Source organism: Filobasidium floriforme (assembly GCF_021052385.1).
Source record: "Filobasidium floriforme strain CBS 6241 chromosome Unknown HD553scaffold_6, whole genome shotgun sequence".
NCBI lineage: Eukaryota > Fungi > Basidiomycota > Tremellomycetes > Filobasidiales > Filobasidiaceae > Filobasidium > Filobasidium floriforme.
In genome coordinates, this window is record NW_025763627.1 from 909068 (window position 1) to 934077 (window position 25010).

The 25010-nt window shown below is 51.4% G+C and overlaps 8 protein-coding genes across 8 annotated transcripts; 3 read left to right on the forward strand and 5 right to left on the reverse strand.

The window, feature by feature from the left end:
* Positions 1–753: 753 nt before the first annotated feature.
* HD553DRAFT_322959 (uncharacterized protein) lies at positions 754–1786 on the forward strand (the record flags this gene model as incomplete). The annotated part of the gene is made up of 4 exons (XM_046181351.1): positions 754–1253; positions 1332–1445; positions 1527–1624; positions 1683–1786. 4 exons carry the CDS (start codon positions 754–756, stop codon positions 1784–1786), a joined length of 816 nt encoding a protein of 271 aa, XP_046038231.1.
* Positions 1787–3100: 1314 nt separating this feature from the next.
* Positions 3101–5247, forward strand: HD553DRAFT_340660 (uncharacterized protein; the record flags this gene model as incomplete). The annotated part of the gene is made up of 2 exons (XM_046182572.1): positions 3101–3733; positions 3799–5247. 2 exons carry the CDS (start codon positions 3101–3103, stop codon positions 5245–5247), a joined length of 2082 nt encoding a protein of 693 aa, XP_046038232.1.
* A 475-nt stretch (positions 5248–5722) lies between these two features.
* Positions 5723–7363, reverse strand: HD553DRAFT_322961 (uncharacterized protein; the record flags this gene model as incomplete). The annotated part of the gene is made up of 5 exons (XM_046181352.1): positions 5723–6409; positions 6491–6562; positions 6667–6789; positions 6896–7090; positions 7211–7363. 5 exons carry the CDS (start codon positions 7361–7363, stop codon positions 5723–5725), a joined length of 1230 nt encoding a protein of 409 aa, XP_046038233.1.
* Positions 7364–8657: 1294 nt separating this feature from the next.
* On the reverse strand, positions 8658–8840 carry HD553DRAFT_257748 (uncharacterized protein; the record flags this gene model as incomplete). The annotated part of the gene is made up of 1 exon (XM_046177372.1): positions 8658–8840. A coding segment is annotated over one exon (183 nt), but the record flags the coding sequence as incomplete, so codon positions are not given.
* Positions 8841–9873: 1033 nt separating this feature from the next.
* HD553DRAFT_308292 (chaperonin 10-like protein) lies at positions 9874–11428 on the forward strand. Its single transcript, XM_046179526.1, has 3 exons — positions 9874–10204; positions 10285–10352; positions 10420–11428. Exons 1-3 carry the CDS (start codon positions 10110–10112, stop codon positions 11292–11294), a joined length of 1038 nt encoding a protein of 345 aa, XP_046038235.1. The 5' UTR covers positions 9874–10109; the 3' UTR covers positions 11295–11428.
* Positions 11429–12608: 1180 nt separating this feature from the next.
* HD553DRAFT_200140 (uncharacterized protein) lies at positions 12609–13768 on the reverse strand. Its single transcript, XM_046177092.1, has 4 exons — positions 13637–13768; positions 13179–13544; positions 12953–13071; positions 12609–12827 (listed from the first exon to the last, which is right to left on the reverse strand). The coding sequence occupies exons 1-4, from the start codon at positions 13656–13658 to the stop codon at positions 12723–12725; spliced, it is 612 nt and encodes a 203-aa protein (XP_046038236.1). The 5' UTR covers positions 13659–13768; the 3' UTR covers positions 12609–12722.
* A 491-nt stretch (positions 13769–14259) lies between these two features.
* On the reverse strand, positions 14260–15639 carry HD553DRAFT_322965 (uncharacterized protein; the record flags this gene model as incomplete). Its single annotated transcript, XM_046181353.1, has 5 exons — positions 14260–14850; positions 14923–15047; positions 15121–15428; positions 15504–15590; positions 15629–15639. 5 exons carry the CDS (start codon positions 15637–15639, stop codon positions 14260–14262), a joined length of 1122 nt encoding a protein of 373 aa, XP_046038237.1.
* Positions 15640–23763: 8124 nt separating this feature from the next.
* Positions 23764–24854, reverse strand: HD553DRAFT_328304 (putative negative regulator sulfur controller-3; the record flags this gene model as incomplete). The annotated part of the gene is made up of 5 exons (XM_046181862.1): positions 23764–23905; positions 24048–24241; positions 24349–24410; positions 24681–24755; positions 24839–24854. 5 exons carry the CDS (start codon positions 24852–24854, stop codon positions 23764–23766), a joined length of 489 nt encoding a protein of 162 aa, XP_046038238.1.
* Positions 24855–25010: the final 156 nt, after the last annotated feature.

Consider the following 25010-nt stretch of genomic DNA (forward strand, 5'->3'; position numbering starts at 1 on the left):
TTGGGACGCTCGACAATGGCACTAGCATAGTCTGGACGAGAGTGCAGGTGATTTCACCGTGTGGTCTTTCGGGTGTGTGCCGGTGTGCTTATAGCTTGTGGGCTTCATAAAGCTATCTCACTAGCACGAATACGGCTTAGCGCAAATCGAAGGGCTGTGTTTGGCGGATTTGCGTACTGGTCCCTCTATTACCCTGGGACGGGAAAGACCGATGAGCGCAAAACCAGTCAGACCATCTATAATGGATCGATCCGGATTGGGTAATGAGCAGTTCTGAGATATCTCTTTCAGCATCGTAAATGAATATAGGATCCAGATTGCGATTACATTGCCTGGTAATATAGTCGAGTCAAGAAACAGCCTCGCATTGCCCGCAGATCTCCAAGACATCTTAGCTTTGTGCGGGAGATACATAGCTAGTCATTGACCTCGAAACGCGCCAGACTGGAAGCGCCCGTCATTCGGCCTACATATCGTTTCAGATGTCGCGCCAAGACGATGTTTCACTTGCGCGACAGGAATCAAGGGGCTCACCGGTTCCTCCGCTCTGCGAACCGCCGGGAATCTTAGAGGAACATAGGGGTCTGACAGTGAAAGGGATGCTCTCGTCGCGCTTGGCTACAAGAACGGGGAACTCAGGGGTATGTGCGTCAGCTTGACAGTGATTTAGATATAAGATCGACTTGACCAATCTCGCTCATACCCGTCGTACACCTCGAGAGCAAATGGCGCGTATCCGCTAACTTCGCCACTATGACCAATATCACCTCCCTCCTAGCTCTCGTAGGCCTGCTATGCAGTCTGCTATATCCCGTATCAGCTTATAGCCGAGATGGGAAGACCGACTGGAACTATTTCGAAGAGTGGTTCATGGAGGACAAAAAGCTGCGAGAGGCTAACAAGAGGACAATTACAGACTCGGAGAACGCGCGAGGCCAACATACATTCTGGAATTTGAGAAAGGCAAGCGGTATCGGTTCAATGGGGATCGTCAAGGCACACAAGAACGGAAAGAAGGAAGAGCTGCGATGTGGGATGGTCTTCTATTATCCCGGCTTCTGGCAGACTAAAAAGGTCATGGGCGAGCTCTTGTCCGACGACATAAGGAAATGGGCCTTTGAGCAGCCTCTCGCGGTGTCGCCCATTTGCAACCCCGAGCCCGATGAAGATTGGCCGAATCGCAAGGAGAACATGATCGTCTTTCACAACTACTACACGGGCCCTGCCGAACATGACATGTACCTCCTGCTTGAGTACGTGGGATCGGGCAGCTGACTGTTTTCGTCTTTTACTGATATCGTTCATGACTCTGCTACCTGGGATGCTCACAGAGATGGTCCGATCCAGCCGGATCCGTCCGTCCTGGTACAGAATATAAGCGACTTCAAGAGTTATTCCCTGCTTTTCCCCGATGAAGAGAGGAACCTGGTCAAAGGGTCATTCAAGTGAGTATCGCATGCAGCAACTGCTTTTTCCTAAATGAAATTCGAGATGACACTGATAGAGATTGCTCATGTTAAATTTAGGACCCCTCCCGATGCCGGTCAAGTATTCAAGTGGCTCAAGGATTATTCTAAGGATTTTCATGTTGGTACCGTTCCTAATCCCTATGTGATGGGCATCAGTAAGTCGAACCGTATCGAGGACCTATATAGGTGCATCTCGTTGATTAAACCCTTTAGGCGATACGGCTTGGCCCGAATGGTCTCAAGTCGATAGGTTCTGGGGATACAACTCCCAGGGTGATCGTCGGGCGAAGCCGGTGGACGGCTATCCTGCAGAATGACGAGGTGGATCCGTTGAGGCAGATCTAGTCCATTGTTTGCACGCGAATATTATCTCTCTGTTTCGTTGTCCATATGTCTCTTCTTCTTCCTCCATCTTACATACCATAGATTGCTCGAGCTGTGTCTTTGATAATCGTGCGGCAATTGACAGGCCTGTTACAGGGCGCGACTCTTCACGGAGCTTTGAAGCGACTGGTATATCGTGTATCTTGCACCTATTGCTAGCGTTATCAGATCAATCGAAAACCTATACTGCCTCGGTTAAAAAATTATGTATACCGAATGGCACTAGCTGTATGGCAAATACGTTCCTGTCGTCAGGGCCTTCGTATCGCGAAGGAGGGAGAGATTCCTCAGATCCAGCGGGAACAACGAATGGATAAATGTAGCCCCTTTGCTCATCACGACACCAGAGGCCTTAACGACCAGAGGCTACCTGATCTTCATGCCTGATGCTATTCATATCCTAAACCCCCATCGTTAGGCTCTAAATCTGATATCGCCGGCGTCAGTGTACATACGCGACTGAGAACGTATTCCGCGAATCCGCCATCATGCTCACCTTGCGGACCGTCATCCTCTTTATGCCCTGTACAAAACTGAAGCCTGCCATGTTGAATGCCCTTTTCCAGATGCCGTGGCGTAGAGTAATCTACTCTTGCATAGTTCACTTGGTAACTTTCGGAGGGTAGAGAGTCGGATCATCGTTCAGGGCTTGACTATAACGAAGCTGACGACTCGAGTGGCTACTAGCTAGTAGCTCCAGGGTTTGCTTGCAGCAATACGCCAACCATGACGGTAAACTATACTCTGCAACCTGTATAGATGGACAACGTGTTGATCAAATCCGTCTTGCGACCTGAGACTTCACGTTTCAGTCTTTACGTGTTGAAACGTGACCCGGCGGCCGATCGAATGTTTGATGACGCAATCACACAACGCAATTGCTTCCGAGACTCGGGAGGGTGGTCGTTTGTAATCTTGTCAACTATGACGCGCCGAAAGCACCAATCGTCTTTGGGGGTCGCCTATGGACGTGTTTGTAGCCTTTGCGTCGAGATTTGTGTTGTCTTGGCCTCATTTCAGCGTCTTTGGTCCGCGTCTTTGCTTCGCGTGTCTTGATTGCACCCGGCCGGAGGCAAATAGTCCAAATTGGTCCAAATTGGTCCAAATTAGACCAACGAAGACCAAATTGGACCAACGAAGACCAAGGGAGACTGACAAAGACCGAACAAGTCGTATCGATACTACCTATCTCCCTCCTTGACATTACCTAGTCTCAAGTGCTCTACGTACCTCTCAAATTCATCAAGATGAGCCAAATTCCCTCCGACGAAGAGCTTTTTGCCATCCTCAACCAGAGGATGTTACAGGACAAGCATGGACTGGACCAAATCTTGTCCAGAATGAACGCTCCCGGTGTCAATGCTGGAGTTTATGGGCAGGCTGCTCCACTGCAGGCCCCCCCTTCGTCCCAAACTGCCCGCAACCTCGTCTCCCCAAGTGCCACGATCGATTCAATCGATGAATCAATCAACAATCGACCTCCTCCTTCGACTCCCGGTACCACTTCCTTCTCAGCTGTATCCAGTACAGCTGGTCGTCCGTCCTCCCAACTCGATCTCAACTCTTATCAATCGCGCTACCCATCTCAGTTCATCGGACGTCAAACCCCCTTCCCTCACCCCCTGCAGCTTGCTCCTCAGCCATCTTTCACCACCTTCGCGAGTGGTCTAGCTCCAAGCAGCTCTGCTATTGCAGCTACGAAGAGACTGCCAGGAGGAGGATACCAGCAAGCGACCAGTAGAGGCGTTGAGAAGGTTCCCAAGATTAGCAAGGTTACGCTCGGTCGAGGGCAAAACAAGGCAAGTCTTATTTCGACTACTCTTGGTCTCATTTGGTCTTATTTGGTCCAAATTGGTCTGATGAAGTCTTGCCAACGCTGGGTTCGTTCGTGCTTGGTAATCTCTAGGTCATCTTCATTGGCTGTGGCTCTATCTTGCGCACGAAGATCAAGTTATGGCAGTCGGGAGGAGGTCCCAAATTCCTAGAAGCTGTCGAGCTGCTTGGTTATATGCAATCAATCGTCGTTACTAGCAACATGACGCCTCGGGACGTGGGCAATGAGGTGCTAAGAGTCTTCCGATCTGTTCATGGACCTCAATTCCTCTCCACGCCTTTCGTCTGGGCCAAATGTGGACAAGGATCTACCAAATTCGACGGAAGGATGACTTGGCCAGGCTTCACCACTCCGATTGAAGACTTGAAGGACAAGTTTCGCAACTCCTACTACATTTGCATCTTTGAGGAAGGGTGGGACTTGCCAGAGAACGACAATCCAGAGTGGAGATTACAGGTAGCGGGTGAGATGGGCGAAGACCACGACCCTTGGGAGAAGACGATCGAGGACGATGAGGATGATGTTGATGGACTAAGGAGTTGCCAAGGATGCAGTAGACGATACCCCCCTGAGATGCTAGCCGCTCATCAGGGGAAGTGTCAGGCATGGTTGGACCAACAAAGGCGTCAATTGCTCGAGGAGTCGGAGTCTGATTCAGACTTGGAGTCATTAAGGAACCTGCCGCCGGTGCAAGGGAGACCAAAAAAGACCTCGGGAGGTCAAAAGAAGACCAAGAGAGTCCTTCTCACGTCGAAAAAGAGACCAGGCAAGGCTGTCGCACCACTCTCCAAGTCCACAATCGTCAAAGACGAGCCGACCGAGGAGCTGAAGGTGCCCAATCCCATCCAAGGCGAAGTCATCGAGCTCATCGATAATACCGACGATGAAGATGTCAAGCCCAGGATCACCTCTGTCGACCAACCTCCTCTCTCTACCCAACAACTTCTCGCTCAGCTAGCACAGCAGCCAGGATTTGGGGAAGAGTGGTTGCAACGTCAAACCCAACTCATGGCTTTGGCTGACGCTGGAACCTCTGCTGTCGATGGTCTTGGTCTAACGGGAGTCCAAGAAGAACCACTGTTCTACAGTGAAGACGAGGATGGGGAAGAACGAGGGGTACAGGAAGGATTTGGGGACGAGAATCATGAGCAGGAGCAGTGGATCAACGATCCCTTCGACCAAGATCCCAATGCGTTGGCAGCTGAACTGTACAGCCACTTGGAGACCCACATGGATTGGTCGGGAGGCATGCCCGAGTCGACTGTCGAAGATGTGGGAGGTCCGTCAACGGCTACTGTTGAAGAGGGTGGTCCTAGGGAAGTCGAGGCAACGGTACAAGGTGTAGAGGAGGCGTCTACTTCGGCACCTGTCAAGCGGGGAAGAGGAAGACCTCGAAAGACGAGCAACGGAAAAGGCAAAGGCAAAGAAGTCGTTGCTCCAGTCACACCAGTTGCAAGCCCTGCAGATGATTCGGAGGCCCTTGAGCGCCCAAACAAAAGGCGAAGGATCCAAACTCAACGTTTAGACCTTGATAACTACGCCAAGGCTGGTCGCAAATGATGTCGTCTCTGTGAGTTGGACGATGTAATGGCAAGCTTACAACTTCTAACACTGAATATCATTGCCGTCAATGTTCTTTAGTCTTTGATAGTCTTTGCTGTTCTCATTTGGTCTTCGTTAGACTTTTTTGGTCTCTTTTGGTCTTCGTTCGTCTTTGTTGGTCTTGCTTCGTCTCTGCTGGTCCTTTTTGGTCTTGTTTCGTCGTTCTTGCTCTTCTTGGCTTCTCTTTAGTCTTCCTTAGTCTTATCTGGGATTTGGAACATGTGTTTTAGACCGACTCGTGTTGACGCGAGTCGTGATTGGGGTTTCGAAGTTCTTTCTATGGGTTACGTTCTTAGATTAGTGTTCGTTGTTGGGTTTTAAGTCTTTATCAAGTCCAAGTTGTTCTCGCGCCGGCATGCATAGACATATTCAATATTATTGTACAACAAAAAAAAGAGAACGAAGTCAAAAACAAGAAGTAAAAACTCGACGATCAACGTCGAGAGAAGTCCGGGCGGGGGTTGGTCAACCTCCCCAAGTCCTGGCCGGACTCCGTGATGCGATTCGCAGCATCAACGAACCACCGCACGAGGTCGTGCACCGAGGGGAAGTAATGAGCAATATTTTGCTCATGGAGAGCCCACTGGGCGTTCTCCATCGCCCGCTGGAGCTCCTCGTTGAACCCGGTAAGTCGATCGCCGATGTTGGCGATCCTCGAGGTCGAGGCGGTGGTGGAGGGGGAGGCGGGGGAGAGGGGGAGGCCGAGGCCGGTAAGACCAGGTCGGCGGTGGGGGGTGGTGGGGAGGAGGGGGGCGGCCAAGTAGCCACCAGGGGGCGCCGGGGGAGCGTCGAAGTTGGCCCCAAAGCCATGTCCCGAGCCGAATCGGCTGTAGGGACCTGCCAGCGGGAGGTCGGGCTTGACGTCGGCGGGGGGGGCGGGTGGTGGTCGCCGGTACTTGCACTTCTCCTTCACCCCACCGTTCCACTGGCACCCCGAGCATCTCCCGCTCGACCCGATCACACAACGGTTGAACTCCTTGTTCAACGCCTTCAAGGCCTCCGATGGCGGCCCGTGCTTCCCGGAGGTCGTTCGGTGCCCCTTCTGGCACGGCTCGCACCGGTCGTCCCCCAACAACTCCACCACGCTCTCCCCGTGGTTCTCCTTCCACTGGCGGATGGACTGAGAACACGATCAAATATATATCAAGTGTAAGCAAGACTATTTTAGTCCAACGAGGTCTAACTCGGACGATAGACATACCTTTGCCAAGTCCATCTTGTATTGGGAGACCCCCTCAAGGGGCTCCCCGCTCTCCATCTTGCTCGACGAACGCTGTGTATATGCAAACGTTGAATATGAATCAGCAAGATGTTACTTGTACTCGAGTAAAGATAGAACACGTAGACTCGAAGACGAATAGACAAGACTAAACTCACCCCGCGCTCGTCCTTCTCCTCCTCCTTCTTCTCCTTCTTCTCCTCCTTCCCCTCGACCTCCTTCTTCTTCCCATCCCTCGCCAACGCCAGGTCCACCTGCCGGGCGATCTCGGCCTGCTGGTCCTGATCGAGGTAAGAGGTACAACAACGTTGTCGAGTCAGCGAACGAAGAGCTTCTAAGACTTCCGAACGATAGCTGTAGAGACGTTCTAACGCAAGCAAGACTTACCTCGGCCTGCTTCCTCTTCCTCCCCTTCTCCAAATCCCGGATCCTCTCCGACTCCTTCTCCGCCCTCGCCTTCTTCTCGGCCGCCTCCTTCTTCCTCTTCTCGGCCGCCTCCTTCTTCTTCTCCTCCGCCATCCTCGCCTTCACCCCCTCCTCGACCAAACGCGCAACCTCCGCCTTCATCTCCTCGGGGGATAGCTATCAGGTCAAGACAAAAACACAACATAATCGATGTCAGTACGAGTTGATAAGACCAAACGAGACCGAACGAGACTAAACAAAACCAAGAAAGACTAAACAAGACCACAAAGGACTTACAGGAAGCGGTGTGAGAGAGGACCCGTCTCTCTCCTTCCTGGCGTCGGCCCTCGTCTTCCTCTTCTTCCCCGCAACGTCGTCGGGCGCCGTCGACTTCCTCTTCTCACCACCGCTCTTCTTGTTCTTGTCGTTGTTGGGAGGAAGGCCGGACATTTTGATTTGAATGGAGAGATTTAGAGTACGAGTAGGGTTAAGAGGTGATAAAAGTGATATGAGAGTATTCGAGTAGGTCAGTGAAAGTGTAGAGAAGTACGAGAGAGAGGAAATAGGTCTAGCTGCTTACATATATACATACGAAAGGACCAAAGGACTTTGTTGTTTTGTTGTTTTTTGATGGCGAACAAAGAAAAAAAGATGAAACACTTGTTTGTTAGTCCAATAAAGTCTTTCTCACGCGCAACTCGCAGCACAATAGAGATGGGGACACCAGGTATGACGAGTTGTCTATGACATCATAGCGATGACGCTCATGAAATGTTGATGGTGTCATAGACAAACTCTCGTACAGCGAGATAGTACTGTGTTGCGTCGACGATGGAGACCCATTGCTGAATAGGGAAACGCTGTTCCAGACCTTGCCTGAATTCGTATGTCGAGAGCAGTGGTGGTACATGATCCATGTAGCGAGGCACTATGACGTGCGGATCTCGAACCCTAGGTGCTCTTATTTGATCGGCGATGGGGTCGGTAGCATCCATATCCATGATATTGAGCTGTTCAGGACGATTTTGTCGTAAGATAGCCTCATCTTGACTTTCGAGGGGGAAGAGATTGAGATCAAAGCCGCTTGCAGCTGCATCTACGACTCCTGTAGCAGTTTGGAAGTCCGATTTGGTCGATTTTAGTGTACGATGGACCAACGCAAGACCAATCTCGACCAAAACTGACCTCGATACCACATCTGCGCTGGGCTAAGTCCTTTGAGTCCTTGATTGGACATGCCATGATAGTTCCACATGTCGACGTAATACCCCAACACGAAGTTGATGTAGGGTAAGAAGACATAGTGTAGACAGTAGATGTCAATAGGATCTTCACGATAGAGGTGGTGAACACGTTCCATCTCCAGGAAATGACGAGTGAATTGCTGTGTTACTGTTTCTCCAACTTGTCGCCATTGCCTCTCGATCCGTACGTTCCGTGTAGATGGTCCTTGCATGAAGGAACCCCGATTCTCACCTATAGAGGAGCTCGCAGGTATGTGACAGGAGCAAGAGAGACGAAATTGGTCCAACTTAGTCTTGTGGTGGAGCAAATCGGTCTTGCGCGAGACCGATGAGATCGATCACATACCTCTCACCGCGTTCATCAACGTACGAACACCTAGATTCTCCCCACCATAGTCTGCCCTGACTCTTGATGGCCAGCCCCACTGCTGAGTCGCTTGTAAGAAAGAGTCTTCCACAGTTTCGGACTTGTTGTTGTCAGACGCAAGCATGAACACGATCAATCGACTCTTGCCGTCGACAGCACCGTGTATAACGAACTTCCAGTTGATCAACTTGTGTTGCCCGTCCATATGCCATACGGAGTTGACAAAGGGTACATCATAGTCCCTACGATGTAGTACTCTCCCACTTCGGACCATGTTGCCATGAGGATCTTGAGCTCGCAGGGTAGCTCGCAGCTGTGCTCGAGTGACTTTGACTTGCTGAGCGGAGAGTAGCCCCATTACAAGACGTTCTCCAGTGTTCTGCTTGTCGACCAAGTTCAAAATTGATGCTACGAGCTGGTGATCAAGTGAAATCAAGTCAAGATTAGACTTGAGAGGTGATGAACAGTCCAGACAAGACCAAATTGGACGAGAAAAGACCAAAAAAGACCAAACGAGACCAAATGAGACCAAGAGGAGACTCACACAATGCAATTGATACGGAGCGACCATATGTTTAACTGCTCGTTTGCCTTGCCCAAACGCTCTCCGTCTCCTAGTGACCGTACCCCTTGATATCCCTAGATGAAGAGCTATCTCACGGTCTGCATAGCCAAGATTGGTGTAAAAGTCGAGCAGACCTGGAGCTAATTCGATCACCGGACGACCTCCGTTTGGGTTGCTAATACGAGTAACAGTCTGACGAACGATGACGTTGGACGCCAGGGATCTTTCATAGGCGCAGAGACGTTCATGAAGGGATGTAGTAGACTGGATGTGGGTGATGTATGCCGAATGGGGAATCCTGGTCCTCACAGTGTGTTCGAGGAGGTGAGCAAGGTCGTCCAGAGCAGTGATGAGGTTGGGAAGCAAGAACACATTGCGTGTGGCCGGGTCTTGACTCAAATATAGTCTAGCAGGGTGTAATGTCTGCTCGACTAAGGCTGTAACAACAGGAAGGTGGTTCATCGTCTATGTAATACGTTGCAGGATCACTCACGATGAGTTGTTTGTACTTAGAATCGATCAATGAGTCGCGTTAAGACATGTACACCTCCCCCCACAACCACTAGAGACCATTACTAGACTGTTGGAGTCATGCATAGTATGATTTTGAACATCTAGAGTCCTTTCTTGTATGTCTACGAGAGCACGGCGGTCGTTCTGTAAATTTATTGGTCGTGTATGGACGAAAATCGTTGAGATAGGGGTAAATACGACTAAAATGGAGGTAAAGACGCGAACAAAAGACCAAAGACGGCCAGCAAAGACTCCGCGAGACCAAGAGAGACCAAATTGGACCAAGAGAGACCAAATCGGACCAACAGAGACGACGCGCGTCAATCAAAGGCGTTGATCAATGGTGCAAATGGCGCCCCATAGTCAACGACCTCCACACGACACCGTCCAGGAGGCCAGGAGTATATAACACTCGATCGGGGGATCAGGGGGGTACCAGCTATCTCCCTTCACCTGTTCAAACCTCTTCGAAACAATCACACCAAACTTGATCTTTCCATCATCAACATGTCTTCATCCACTCAGAAATCCGCCATTGTCAGCGGTACCAAGGGCAACATGACCGAGCCCATCACGGTCAAGATCGTCGACGCTCCTATCCCGTGAGTCTCGCCAAAGCTGCAGGTTTCGGCAAACATTTTCTCTGACGAGATGCCGTACCCCTCTCTCCTGTACCTTGCAGTGAACCTGGTGCGGAAGAGGTCTTGATCGAGGTCGTGGTCAGCGGGTCGAACCCCAAGGACTGGAAGAGTGAGCGAACTTCAAGTCTGCCTCCACCGCCTACCCGGGTGATGTCACTTACAAGATCATGTTGTAGTTCCTCCTTGGCAAGGCAAGAACCTCAACACCGGGGACGATATTGCCGGTCTCGTCCATAAGGTCGGCAAGAACGTGACCGAGTTCAAAAAGGGAGACCGAGTCGCCGCTTTCCACGTCATGATGTCCGACCACGGCTCGTTTGCCCAGTACAGCATAGCGCCTCAACATACCACCTTCCACATCCCGGAGAAGACATCCTTTGAAGAAGCAGCCACCCTCCCTTTGGCGGCTATGACCTCGGTCATCGGAATGTTTGACCGTCTTCAACTTCCCACCCCGCTGGCACCTGCTAAGGAAGAACTTCCCTTGCTCGTTTACGGTGGTTCTTCCGCGGTAGGAGCGTTCGTCATCAAGCTCGCCGTGCTAGCCAATATTCACCCTATCATCGCTGTAGCTGGATCAGGTGGAGATTACGCCAAATCCATCGGGGCGGACCATATCGTCGATTACCGGAACAAGAACGTCGTCGAAGACATCAAGAAGATCTTGGGTGGGAAGAAGTTGTTGAGGGCCTATGATGCCATTTCCGAAGGAGATTCTGTCAAGGATATCTCTGCTGTCCTTGCAGATGGCGGGCTACACACTACCGTCCTCCCCGTCCCCGAGGAAGAGACCTCCACCCGAACAAAGATCCTCCGAACGATGGTCGGGGACGCCCACTCTGGCGCTCCTTACCTTCAAGACCTTGCCTCGGCCTACTACCGTCTCTTCGGCAAATGGCTTCAAGAGGGCAGGTTCGAGCCTCATCCTTACGAGGTCGTCAAGGGCGGCTTGGAGGGGGTGGAAGAAGGACTGAGGAGGTTGCAAGAGGGGAAGGTTAGCGCGAAGAAGTTGGTCTTCAAAATCGCGGATACTCCGGGTCTGAAGGCTTGAGGTCTAGGTTGTTGAGTGGGATCGAAACCGGGCAACTCTAAAAACATTAGACCAGGCGGGAGTGACTGTATCTCAATTAGTTAAAAGTATACAAATCGAAACGAAACACTCGACTGCTGTTCGAGCGGAAGTACTATTGCTTTTCCGTTGTCGACGGTAGATTTGACTCCGACCGGTACGATTTTTACAAAACCATCGAAGCCGATTGCCCGCGTAGCGCAGTGTAGGGAACGAGATGGTCACCTGCCCGTATTTTTTGCTGAGCATCCACTGAGATCCGCTTTTGAGGAAAGGGAGAATAGAACGAGAACGTAAGAGGTATCAGCAAAAGGTAATCACCTTTGAGGACTGCCGGCTTGTGCTCGACCGTCGCTCCCTCGTCCCGAGCCTCTTGTCGGGGATCCAGAAACTCATATGACCTGACAGGCTTGGCAAGATCACAAATAGCTTCTTGGCTCATCGATTCTTCATTCGATATTGGTCGGATCTCTTGATACTGCTCATGCGATATAAATGATAAGGCCAAGAGGAGCACAAAGTTGAGGTGCAGTGTTATCCCTATCAGACAGACAATTGTAATGCTGATCATAATCCAGGGTGTATGGTTGTTGTCATTACATCGTCTGCTCGAGTTGCAAGATGATCTGTACTGTGACTAGGTGACAAAAGTGTGTATGAGTGACGGGAAACTCGCGATCCACGTCTTACGCATGCTGTGTATATCAGGATTGAAACGTAATCAAAACGACAACGATTCGAATCCGTACTCGGATTCACCCTTTCCAGCGGGACGCATCTCACTGTTGAGAGCGATCGTTAGTACGACCTCACGGAATACGCACGTCCATTTGAACGATGGCAATAACAAAAAACCAACCGGAGACTTGGTGCTGCGATTGAGGTCATCGTTCCATCCCTTTCCCATGCGGCCTTGCGGAGGCTTGTTGCTCGAGGTGGAGACAATGATGTTGTGGATAGGGCTTTTGCCAGAGTGTTTGCAGTGTCACATAGCGCACTCACCCGAGGGAAACGAACAACGACACTCCACTGCGTCGCGGAAAGAGCGCAATTCCAACCTGAGTTTGGGCGTTTCGTATCATTTCGCGATTGTTTCCTGGCAGGTCCGATATGGGATGCTTCATCTTCTTCAACGGAGAGAAACATTGGCCGAGCATCATTGTTGACTTCGTATCCGTTCATATTATCTGTATACAGTATCCAATCCGCCGGGTCGTATGTAAACACCACCGTTTAAAGTCCGCTTCGCCATCCTTCTCTTGGCCTTCTTCTCGAACAGCCCAATGAAGTAGCCATCGGATGAGACTGTACGACTGCATCTCCGTCTTCGTCCCCGACTCGAGGGAGGTATCCCTGATGGTTCCGATCGAGGACCATAAAAGACCTCTCGAGTCGAGCCCCGTTGCTCGTTCACTCGGCATGCCTGGAAAGGTCCTTCCACATGGCCTTCTTATCCTCGATCGCGCTCCCTTGTCGTTGCACGCCGATGCCGTAGTCGTAAACCAACTTTCCGCCCTGTGAGATTTGTCAGCCGTCGACCGATGGAAGGGGAAGAGGAACATGAACGTAAAGATGAATGTTAGTTAAAATCTCGAAAGAGGAGAAATGACCAGAAGAGAGAGGGAGACACCGAAACTCACCAATGCAGCGGAGAAGATCAGGGATCCCAGAACCAACCCGGAAGCCAACCCTTGTCGAGGGGTGGACATGTGTCCAGGGACGTTCTTTCTGGCTCTCCATAGGTAGAGGGAGTAGGCACCTGCACGTAAGAAGATGGCGGGATGGTCAGCAGGTGAGTACGTCAAAGACGAGAAAACAAAGCGGGTAGAACAGAACGCTTGGAAAAAAGAACAAAGAAGAGCTCACCAGTCAATGCGTTCAAAACCCCATGAATCGCAGCGACGTTAAACGTCCTCTGCGGGTAACTCTGGAGGACGACCCCATCCTCGACCCTCTTCGTCCCCAAATGCTTGTAAATCTCGTAAAACTCGTGAAATCCGGTAATAAGCGCCGGAGCCATAAAGATCAACCCGGCGGCATTGGAGTAATAAGCCACCTGGGCCAAGACCGGGGTGGAGGGGAGGAGGGAGGTGAGGAGTCGAGGGAGGTAAGGGCGGGAATGGACGGTCATGTCGATCCCGTAGGCTGCCATGAGGGTGGTCAGGGGGTAGTGGACGGTGATAGGGTGGATAGGGTGGCCAGAGCCAAAGACGTTGCCGAGGCAGATATCGTCTGCGAGATTGAGATGGCAGCGTCAAAGTCAGCTTCCCGGAGGTCGAGCAGCGGCGAGCCAGGATCGATCGTGACAGTGTGATTGTGCTTACGGTAAAGAGACATGATACCCATCGTGTAAGAGGTGTTTGTTTGTCGAGTTGTGGTGGATTCGAAGTACTTGTCGAGAGTGACGGATGTCTACTTCGCTAGCTACGGCTGTTCGGATTATTGTGAGCTTGTAAGATTGCGATAGAGTGTTGTAGACGATATCGAGTTGCGACTTGTATCTCGGAAGTCGATGGTCGAAGTCGGTTCAGATCGCTGATCGAGCCTCTCATCGCTGCTCTGGCCAGTCAGATCGAGCCCATCTCATCGAAAGGCTGGCTGGCTGATCTGCTGACATCATCATCACGATCGAGTAGACAGACGAGGCGACAAGGCGACAGGCAGCACAAGGAGGAGGGAACCTTGAAGTTCGTCATGATCCATTCACCCCGGAAATGATAGGCGCGTGCCATTTTTCTTAGATACGTGCCAGCTTGTGTGGGGTAAAGGTGGAAATAGCGTCGCTGTAGTGCCGCCGAAGGATTCCGCCGGAAGATTTATCAAGAAATGTTATGACGCGTAAATATGATTGTATTTGAGCCCGTGAATTAATACAAGTATTATTATTATTACCGTTCATTAAAGTTCGTAAAGAAGACCGCCGCCGGAGAATATCGTAAAACAAATACTAAGCCTTCCTCTTACCCGCACGCTTCGAAACCTTGCTCAAACCGTCAAGCGCCGCCGCCAGAATTCTCTGGACTTCTTCCGAGGGGTCGGCACCGTGCTCTTGAACGACGCCGTCAATTAAATCGCACTGGAAGTCGTGGCAACATTCGTTGCGGAGAATTCCGAAGGCGAGTCTCGTGGCTTCAATCTTGTCGTTCTTGAGCTCGTAGTGGCCGAGGCAAAATCCCCGGATGATCTTGGCGACGCGTAGAACCGCAGTCTGCGCCTCGTCCTTGACGTCGAAGTCCCAGTCGTCCTTTTCTTCAGCGCCGGGGTCGGCGCACTTGTCGCCGAGGGACTTGCATCGGCCGCAGGACGAGAACGACGAAGATTTGGCGAGGGGAATTGCCGCCCGGCAAAGAACGAGAGGACCGTACGTCGAAGTGAAGGCGAGGGGAGTTTCCCACCGGACTACGTCGTCGTCGGTGCTCTTGATCTTCCACTGGCGAGCGTTATCTCGAGCGCGGAAGGGAAGGTGGCCATATTTACCGCCGGCGTACTTCGTCTCGCAGTGAGTACAAGCGACTCGCCAGCCGCCACGGTACTTTGCCTGCAAAAACACAAGAGACGATCAGAAATTTGTCGAGCGCCGGAAAAAATAAGAAGGAATTTGGCAACTCACCAACCACCCGTTGATTGGCGCCTCGTCAAGTCCCGCCCGACCAGGTACGCAGAGCTCGAGGAAGTCGGCGGGAGGGTCGATGGGGAGGAAGGGGCGTTCGTCTTCCTTGATGAGCGCCTTTTGAACTGGAGAAGTTGTCCGCAGGAAGATTGATGAGTGATAATTCTAAAGAAATTTTCCGCCGGAATGTTTACTTACTCTCCAAGTCCAAGTTGATCTCGGTCAACTTCTTGCCCGTCGGCGGAATCAAGAACGAACCGGTCGACGTTCGAATCACCTTCCAGTCCTTGCCGATTTTGGGCGCCGGAAAATCCCCTCGCTTCGAGGCGACGGTCTTTGCCCACTTGCTTTGGTCGTCGCAAATTGACGCCCACCAGTGGTGCATGGTGGCCTTGCGGGGATCGAAGAAGTGGATATCGGGGTCGCCGAGATTGTCGTCCAAGTCGAGAATAACGCCGGGGGAGAACTCGATGGGGACGGCGTCGGCCATGGATTCAGGACGCTCACTGTCGATGCAATGTAGCTCGAGAAAGTTAGCGCCGGAAAATAAAACACGGAAGATGTCTGGGCTAAAAGCTTACAGGGTCGTGTCGGTCTCCTTGGCCTTCCTCTTGCGGGCTTCAGCGGAAGGTGCACCAGGTCTACGCAGCGATATATCTGGGTAAATACTACGTCGGACAAGAAAAGTAGTCGTTGTTTGACTTACCGTCGAGGCATGTTGTCGTCGGTAGAGTTCTTAAAGTTATTGACGAGGGGATATAACGAGGGAAGGTGCTAGTACGGAGTGTTTATTTTGCTAAGTTTGAAAGAAGAGAGTAGAGAGTAAGTTTGAGACGAGGGGGGGAGAATCGAGAATCGTTCTAGTATATATATCCTTCTCGAGAAGCAGTACGGGCGAGTTTTGACGTCGGCAAGCGTAACAAACAATTCAGTCTGACGTCAGCCTTCTTTTGTTCTTCTACTGCGTCATCATTTGACTTCTTTGTTCCTGCGTCAGATTTCGGCCCCGATATCTTACTATTACCACTTCGAGTTGTTTGTCGCGCGCGATATGCGACAGAGAACAAAAGAAAAAAAGTCCTTTAACATGAAACGTTCCTGCGCGTCGATCATCAAAGAACATGAACGTCGTCAGCTGACGGCGGTCTTTGTCGGTATTAGAGGCAAACTAGCACTTACTGTAAACGACAATAACACTGCTACTACAGGAACAGACGTAGATCGTCAGTACAATAGAAAGAAGCGGTAACACGCGCGACAAGTTTCACCGCGCGTATACGCGAGGGAGAGTTTCAAAAGGTCCTTTGAGCCTATTGTCTCGAATAGGGGTAATAGCCGTTTTGGGAAGACGGCGCGATCCATGAAGAAGTAACTGTGACCTGAGAATATTCCGGGCGGTATGCTCCGGCGGAAAAATAAGAGTCGCCACCTGGCGAAGGTGTCGCCCAAGATTGAGGAGGCGGCAGTTGTACAGATGATGAAGAGGCCTGCGCCGTAGGATAGTAATGTTGGTAGGATTGGGGGGGAAAGTTTTGCGGGGGAAAACTTTGAGGAAAACTTGGCGCCGGAAAATTTCTTGAGGAACTTTGCGGCAAAATATTTCGAGCCAGAGTTGGCGCAGCCGAGGAAAATGGGGAAAGTTGGGACGGCATAGTACTTTGTGTACCAGTCAGAGGGGCAACTCTCCCGGTAGATGCTGCCAACTGTTATAGCCGTCACGTGACGCGTCGCTACCCCCGTGAGAGACCCCCTCGGAGGTCCCTTCGGAGACACCTCTCGACATCTCCCTAGGGGTCTACTTTTACATCTCCCATAGGTGCTTATTATAATAGGCTCATTGTATGTATATACTTCATCCGTTATTACACCATTACCCTTAGACCTAGCCCCGCGTAGACTGTTAGTCCTTCCCCCTAATAGAATAACGGATCATCCTCTTCTACCCTGGCTAGCGAATTTTCTTTCCCTCGTCTCTTCCTTTTTCACGTCCTTTTTCACCCTCCTTTCGACACCCCTTTTATCATGTCCGACGACGGTCATATTCCCTCTCTTCCGGTTCCTCCCCCCGCACCTTCTCCTATGGAGGAGGCACTCCGACAGATGGCGCAGGCCATGACGCTCTTCGCTCAGAGCCAGCAGCAGCCTGTCGGCGGTCAGGGATCGAACCCCTTTCGGCTTGCCCCGCCGGGACCCTTTGATGGGACCGATACCCCAGACAAACGGGAGAAGGCCACCACCTTCATTCATCAGTGCGAGATGCACTTCGAGACCGCTCCAGCGGTCTACTCGTTGGATCGGATCAAGATCATTTTCGCGTCGACCCACCTTCAGGGTCGCGCCGCTTTATGGGCCCGGTCGTACACATCCCCGGAGGCTGCACAACAGTGCACCTGGGATGTCTTCCGGACTCTCTTTCTTACTTCTTTTGGGTTAGCATCCCGAGAGTACCTTGCCGAAGGGGAACTCTTAGGGTTGCGACAAGGGAACACCTCGGTCGGCGAGTACACCGCGAGGTTTAACTCCCTTGTGGGTCTTATGCCGGGATGGAACAACGCCGCTCTCCGGGGAGTCTTTCGTCATGGACTCCGGTCGGATGTTGAGCTGTCGGTTCGTGCCCACGATGGGTACACGGAGATGTCCCTCTTGGACATCCAGAACTTGGCCGCTCGATACGACCGACCCGCCATCCCCGCTGAACGACCTCGCCGGGAAACTCCCCGCGCACCCACCTTTCAGCCTGCCGAGATGGCAGCTCCTTCTCCTTTTGCTCCGGGACCTCCCCCGGTTTCTTCTTCTCTTCCTCCTCCTCCCATGGACCAAGGTGGTCCTATGGATCTTTCGGCCGCCCGGCAACCTAACCCTGCCGTCCCCTGCTTCAAGTGCTACCAGATGGGACACTTCGCGAACCAGTGCCCGAATCCCCGGGCACCTCCCAAATCGGCCCCAGCCTGGATCAAAGCCGCCAAGCAGAGGCATTCTATGCAGGTAGCCGGCGCCACCCTCCAACCTCCCTCTTCCGCTGCGTCAGCCGGGGCTTCGTACGACCTCTCGGCGTACGATGACGTCCCACTGTGGACCCCCAACTAGACGCGCCGGTGTCTCTTTTCTTCTCTTGTTTCATGGTACCCAGGCCGGGTTTATTACATTCATTTATGGTCCCTCAGTCCGAGGTGTTTTTCTTTACGGCTGGCTCAGTCCGAGCTCTTCTTTTACGGGATCACCATCCCCTTCACCCGACTACATGTCGGTATGGCACCCAGTCCGGGATTCTTTTACGGTGGCTCAGTCCGAGTCTTTTATGGTGCCCAGTCCGGGTGTTTCCTACGTCTCTTGGGATCGGGTCGGCTGCGTCTTCTACGGGTCGTTCGGGGTTACGATACCCCCCCTCCATCGCGTGGATTCTTTTCTTCCCCCTTGGGGTTTTACGGTTGCTCAGTCCGAGCGTTTTCTTTTGGGAGTCGCCACCCCTTCTCCTCGACATCTCTTCGTTGAGGGTAGAGCCCATCTTGGGCAGGTTCTTGTTACACTTCTTCGGGAGTTCCGGTCGTTTTCTTTTTCGGAGTTGGTCATCGGGACGATGACCTAGGGGGGGGATCCTGTTATAGCCGTCACGTGACGCGTCGCTACCCCCGTGAGAGACCCCCTCGGAGGTCCCTTCGGAGACACCTCTCGACATCTCCCTAGGGGTCTACTTTTACATCTCCCATAGGTGCTTATTATAATAGGCTCATTGTATGTATATACTTCATCCGTTATTACACCATTACCCTTAGACCTAGCCCCGCGTAGACTGTTAGTCCTTCCCCCTAATACCAACTCTGCCGCCCGCGTACGTTGTGCGGCAAGAATTGCCGCCGCTTGTGCCTTCTTGTAGTCAGGGCAGGTCTTGACGTTATGGTCTGTACTCTTGCAAAACCCACAAGACCCCTTCTTTTGCTTGGCCTTTTTCTCCGCCGCGTCCATTCGCCGGTTGACTGTTTCACTCCCTGTCTCCAGGCGATTTGTCGCCGTCAAATTTCCCACGATATCCTCCACCGGACCAACACCATTGAGTATCTCTCCTGGCTTTCGTTTTTTCGCCTTGTCCTTCTTCTCTTGCGCTCGCACGAACGCAGGGCGATGCAGTGGCTCCTGTATAATAGCAGCGTCGGGAGACATCTCCCGAATGTTGGCGGCGGAGCGATCATTTAAGTATTCGTTCTGGGGAACCATGCCCCTGTTCGGTTGGGGAACAGAAGCCCGTACTTCATCTCCCTCCGGATAATGCATAAAGAAAGATCCCTCCGCAGAATATCTTTCAACATATTCCTCCGCCACCTCTGCCGCCTTCGCCTGCAGGCTGTTTTGCTGATGCAGATGCCAGAAAGCATGGATTTCGCCGGGGTTAATAAGTGGGTGCGGATTATCCGGCGCCAGAATCCGGGCGAAATCATGCTGGCAAAGCAATCCCATATTGCACTTCATTGACCCTGAACAGGGGTTTAATGGCGCCCGATTTTCTGCGGCGGCTTGCTGCAAACGATAGGCACCCCTGAACATAATTCACTGGGCTCGTTTCGCCACAACCGATTGAAGCTAAGTTTTGACGAACGAGGATATCTTTCAGTTTTTTCCGGCGGAAAATTTCCCTAGAAACTCACCGTCGCCATGCACATCGGGTTTTCTTTGATGCGGTCTACAGCATCCGTCGCATGCTCCTTGAAAATCGACCTATGGGTTGAACGCATGTGTAGGAGACATGCGTGTACGGCGGAGAAAAGATCCGAAGTTGCTCCCTGGATAGAATTCTTGATCGCTTTGTGCAGAGATTCTCCTCGCGACGTAGTAAATTCCCCGAAATTTAGCACCGCTGTGAGTCGGTGCTGAAGGAAATATTCCCCCTCTGCGTCATGCAGGTTTGTGACATATAGCCAGGCGGCGGAAGTTTTCTCGTTGTTCAAAAACGATTCATTAAAGCGCTCGCGAAGCTCCTCATACGTGTTGGCATTTTTTTCGCACCGCAGGATTAAAGCGGCGGATTTGATCCGCTCGAAATCATCCTTCGGCACAAGCGGTCTGAAGTTTTTATTCAGATTCTCTCCGATGTGCCAGACACAGAGCTGCTGCCGCCACTGAGGGTACACGATAGTAAGGGCGTTCCTGAGGGCGTCGCACTGGTCGGTAATCACAACTTCCGTCGGCAAATTCCCCATTAAATTTCCCAGAGATTGTAATCCCCAGATATATTCCTCTGTCGTTTCGCCGTCTAAGAAAGCCAGGCCAACAGTGAAGGTTTTATTCGTCGGAGACATGCTGACGATATGCATCAGCGGCATTTGGTATTTGTTGCTGGAGTACGTGGCGTCGATAATAAAAACGTAGCCGTAAAATTTCGCCAGAATTATAGCCATGGGAGAAGTAAAAAATAAAGATTGCAATTCACCCATCGCGTTCGAACGATAGCGGTGGGGGATTCCCTTGCTTTTTAATTGCCGGATGATAGCGTCGGCGGGTGTGCGTCCTTGGAGGGCGACAGATTTGACTTGATATTTCAAGTTATATATTTCCCGTGGGGAAACATAACACTCTCTTCCTTCAGCGTAAGCTTTCTGTTGTAATTCTTCGATGATTGCTGGCGCCGGAACATTATTGTTGATTGATACTATAGCGGCATCTTTCTCCGCTTGGGTTAATCGGCGATGTTGAGGGAAACCGTATGCGGAGCCAACTAATGTATGATTATGCTTCAAATCCCCACGAGGGGAAACCCTCCAGAGACTCTTTGTCGCTTTAGTTCTGGCGACGTAGAGTTTCCAAGTACATCCTGTTTTCTTAGTTCTGACGCCGGAATCTTTCCTCAACCTTCCTGCCGCCGGGATGTATGGGTGGTCGTCCTTATGTTCCCCACTTTGCACACACAGAACATAGAAGCAGTTTGCTTTGAACCCTTCCCGACGGACGGCAAATCCTTCTTGTCTAGCGACGGCCTGAATCCGAGAAAACACTACGGCGGAGTCTTCTTCTCCTGGGTGATTGCAGAGAGATTCCACTGCGCTGACAAGAGGTGTAGGCTGACGGGGGACATGTTCCGGCGGTGCAATTATCTCGAAATCTTCAGAGGGAGTACTACCTGAGGTGACAGATGACATGGTGGAATTGGGTGTCTTGTCGGTCATAGGGGCATGAATAATAGTATGTTTGGCGGAGACAGCGCGACTTAGGGATATTTCTCGGGAAACGACACGCGTGAGAAACACTCAGGATATTTGCTCCGCCGGAGCAAGTATTACGCAATAATAATTTCCACCCTATACCCCGCAATGGCACGTATTTAAGAAAAATGGCACGCGCCTATCATCTCCGCATTCACCCACCTTTCTTCTGGAATCCCCCTCTCACGTGGAATGACGCCCCGAACCCTCGGCGACGAAATATCGCATCCGCCGGGCACTAACCTCCTTACGTCTAATTACGTCAGAGCGAACCTTATCGTAAGCCTATTCACAAGCGCCTCGATGATCCTGTTTCACAGTAGTCATCACTTATTCGAGACGCAGGACTACGCTGCTCGAAAGGTTTCGGCTGCAAGCTAACGAGCGAATGGTGCTGATACCGGTGGCCAAATGTTGCTTCAGACGATGCGTAGGTAGTGATGCAGCATCACTGCAGCGAGATGAGCTCACGATGTCGCTCGATGGGTCCGCGCGAAAATTCTTGAAAAGACCCTGTGTAGACAGACATGAGATAGGCAGCGAACGGGAACGACAGACACAATTGATATCTTATGAATCTCATACGTCACCTGGATATCATGCCGGCTACATCAGTTACTGTACCCATCTCTCGGCATGCATTCAGATGAACAACGAGACCTCACCGCGCTCGTCGTACCAAGTATACGAGCCACGGACCTCTAGTGCATGGAACGACTGTCTCATCTCGCGATACCTGAGATATTCAAGGCACACTCTTCTGCGACCACTATTCGTGGATAAGGTCACATCATGTGTCATTGAAAGTAAACTTTCCTGGACCTTGCTAGGAGATTTGCCCGCTCTTGAACGAACTCTCGTGCACGTGTTGCGCTCTGATAGATTGCGCAATGTCACACAGAGTCTGTCGTCGAGAATCAACCTAAATCAGCTGATCATCTTTCTACTTTAAGTAATACTCGATTCATTGCGGATCAGCCACCGCTTTCAACGATGTGATCAGTATTGAATTTGCTCAACCATTCGTCGGGCACCATGCAAGGTTAGTGTGGGCCGGCGGAGTAAAAGCCAACCAGTCCAACTGCGAAAGTTCCTCCTCTAGAGCTATGTTCCTTGGGCCAAGACCAGTGTCGCACCGAAGGAAGATTGCAACCAGTAAAACCAAGCTTCCCTTGATCAGTCGGTGGGTCGGAGCGAAGAAAGATCGCAACCAGTAAAACCAAGCTTCCCTTGATCAGTCGGTGGATCTTGCTCAGAGCCCCGCGTAGAATACCCCCCATGCCATCCAATTCCGGCTCAAATACGCCAACATAATCTCCCTCCAGATATCAACTCGCAGTATGCCTCCTTCCTTTCCCAAATGAGAGACCCCTCTGGGCTAGCCAGTGCCGGAAGGCTTCATGACGGCGAGCCGGCGTGAGCGAGGTAGATCAAGGAACCTCCCTGTTGGCCTTTCCGCATGCCATCGAATCGGGTCGAAGTTGACAGTTTTCAACAACGACGGCAGGACGGCTGTTTCTGAGTGTGCTTGTGTTCGGAAGCATAGATGAGACCCAACGATTATCGATGATTATCGATGATAGCGCATCTTCGTGTTTGGCTGCGTGCGTACACCCTACCAGCATTATCGCCACGAACCTTCCTTCTTCGGAAAAGGCGGCAAAATACTGGATTGACAATACATTACTCAACTCGACAGAATTGAGAGACAGCCGGAATCGAAATCCACAAAGGACAAAATGAAAAGACTGGCTCAGAAACGATCGACTCGTGAAACATTCAGATTCACGCGGCACTGTCCTCGACACCCTTCGTCAGATCAATGACTATTTCCCTGCTTTGTCGATCACTGCACAATGCCCTGCGCACATGTTTCAAATCTTGTCTTGAGTTCAACTTGTCTGATGGAGATATCATATGGGACCGAACCGCTGGGCAAAGAACTTGCTCTCAGTGTTGTTGAATGATTGGATATTGCTGAAGCGAGTCATCGACGTCTTCGCGATGTCGGTCGATCCAGGGATTCCGCCCTTTCTCCTTTGGACGATCGCTTAGATCAGAGCGACGAAGAGTTTATGCTCCGATTCTGCGAAGTTGACGCGATTTTGCCACCCACATCTCAGCCAGGAATTCAGCGTGTTAGACGACACACCAGACAACGCTCTCTAGCCTGATCAACCAACCCAAGCCGCGTGACACCTCAAAGCGCACACCCGTTTATCGTTTACATAATTTGATCTGATCATAGAGAAACATAGAAAAGTTGACCGAAATCTCGAAACAGACACGTGACATCTCGTCGATCCCTGTCCAGACCGATCGAGTCACATCCAGCCGGAAGAATCCGACCGGATTGCTCTATCGATCGCGAACAGGAAAGCGTCCGAGAACAGTGAGAGTGGGAATGAAGAAGGGAGTTGGGGGTCATATCTAGGTCGATGGGAGTTCGTATTGAGAGATTGAGGATGATTGACGTAAGTTGAGGGGGGTTGAAATGTCAGACGTTGAAAAAAGGTTGGCGAGACCTTTCGGCACCGGATCCGTGTTTTATCGGCTGTAATAACGCATAACAAACGCTCGATCAGCCAACTATCCCTAACATCCACTCCCGGACCACGGAACCGGATGCCCTTGTCCCGGACTGAAAGACTCACTCTTCGGCCCACTCGTTCTCCCTCCTGATCTGAGCCTCCTCTTCGGGGGTGAAATCGTTCTTGATGTGGAACAGCTTTCGGATCTCTTCCGGCGATTTCCCCTTGATCATCGTAGCTACCGTCCTGCATCCCAGGTCGCTATGATTCAAAATTGGGTTGACAGGGAAAAAGTCAGTTTCTTGACTTGATTCACCCCGCTCAGGTGACCACGGATATCGTTCAACGCTCCCCACTGTTATGGCAGGTCATCGAGGTGACATCAAACGCCCGCTCGACTCACAGCAAAGGCTTGATATCCAGATAATTCGCAGCCAAGATGATCTCGAAAAGCATCTCCTGATCGACCTGAATGAACTTGGCGTCCCACTCTCCGACCTCGCTGGTCCTCCTCCTGGCTTCCTCGGCCACGTCAGCAGAAGGATCCGAGGCGACAGGAAGGGGGTCGGATTTGTGGTAGTCGCAGTATTCGAGGACCTGCGTTGGGTCAAAGGAGGGTTAGGACGAGTGGGAGAAGGCGAATGTGAAGGGGAGAGTTCAGACGGGATGGAAGGACAAGCCGGAGGAGAGAAGGTTGGACTGACCTTTTTGAGGACGTTGCTGGTAACATTGGGAAGAGGGATGGGGGCGTTGACATCACCGATATCTATATGCCATGTCCCCGAAGTTTGCCAAGAAGCCCAAATCGAGAGAGGATGGGTTCCGGATGATCATCGTGATCAGACCAGGATGAAAGAGCGTAGTCGACCCAGACGGTAGTAATCCAAGTTGATTTGACGATTCGGTAATGTTGTATATGTGTTTGAGATGTTATCAGACGAGAGGAATGAACGAGATACATGAACGCCTAATCAGCTTCTCGAATACCTCACCGTTGCCTCCCTTTGGGTTCGAAAGAATCAGAAACCAAACTCACCCTCCATCATGTTGGCGATCAGGACACTCCTGACGGCGACATCCTTCTCGACGTCGTACGTCTCGTTGTCGGAAGCTGCGATTCGAAACAACGAGTTCGATTCGTGGGATGTCAATATCAACAAGAAGATCTAGTTTGTCGAGCTTTCTGTGACTGACTGGTGAGCATAACCATCTTGAGGGTAGTTTTTCGAGTTTGTTTGTAGGGTTTGCAGGTAGTTTTTGGTTGTCAGAACGTTGTCTAGGTCGAGTATTGAATGGATCGTATAAGTAGTAACGTCTAGGAGTGGGAAGAAGTATCGAAATTCCTGGCCAAGAAGGTGAATCATCG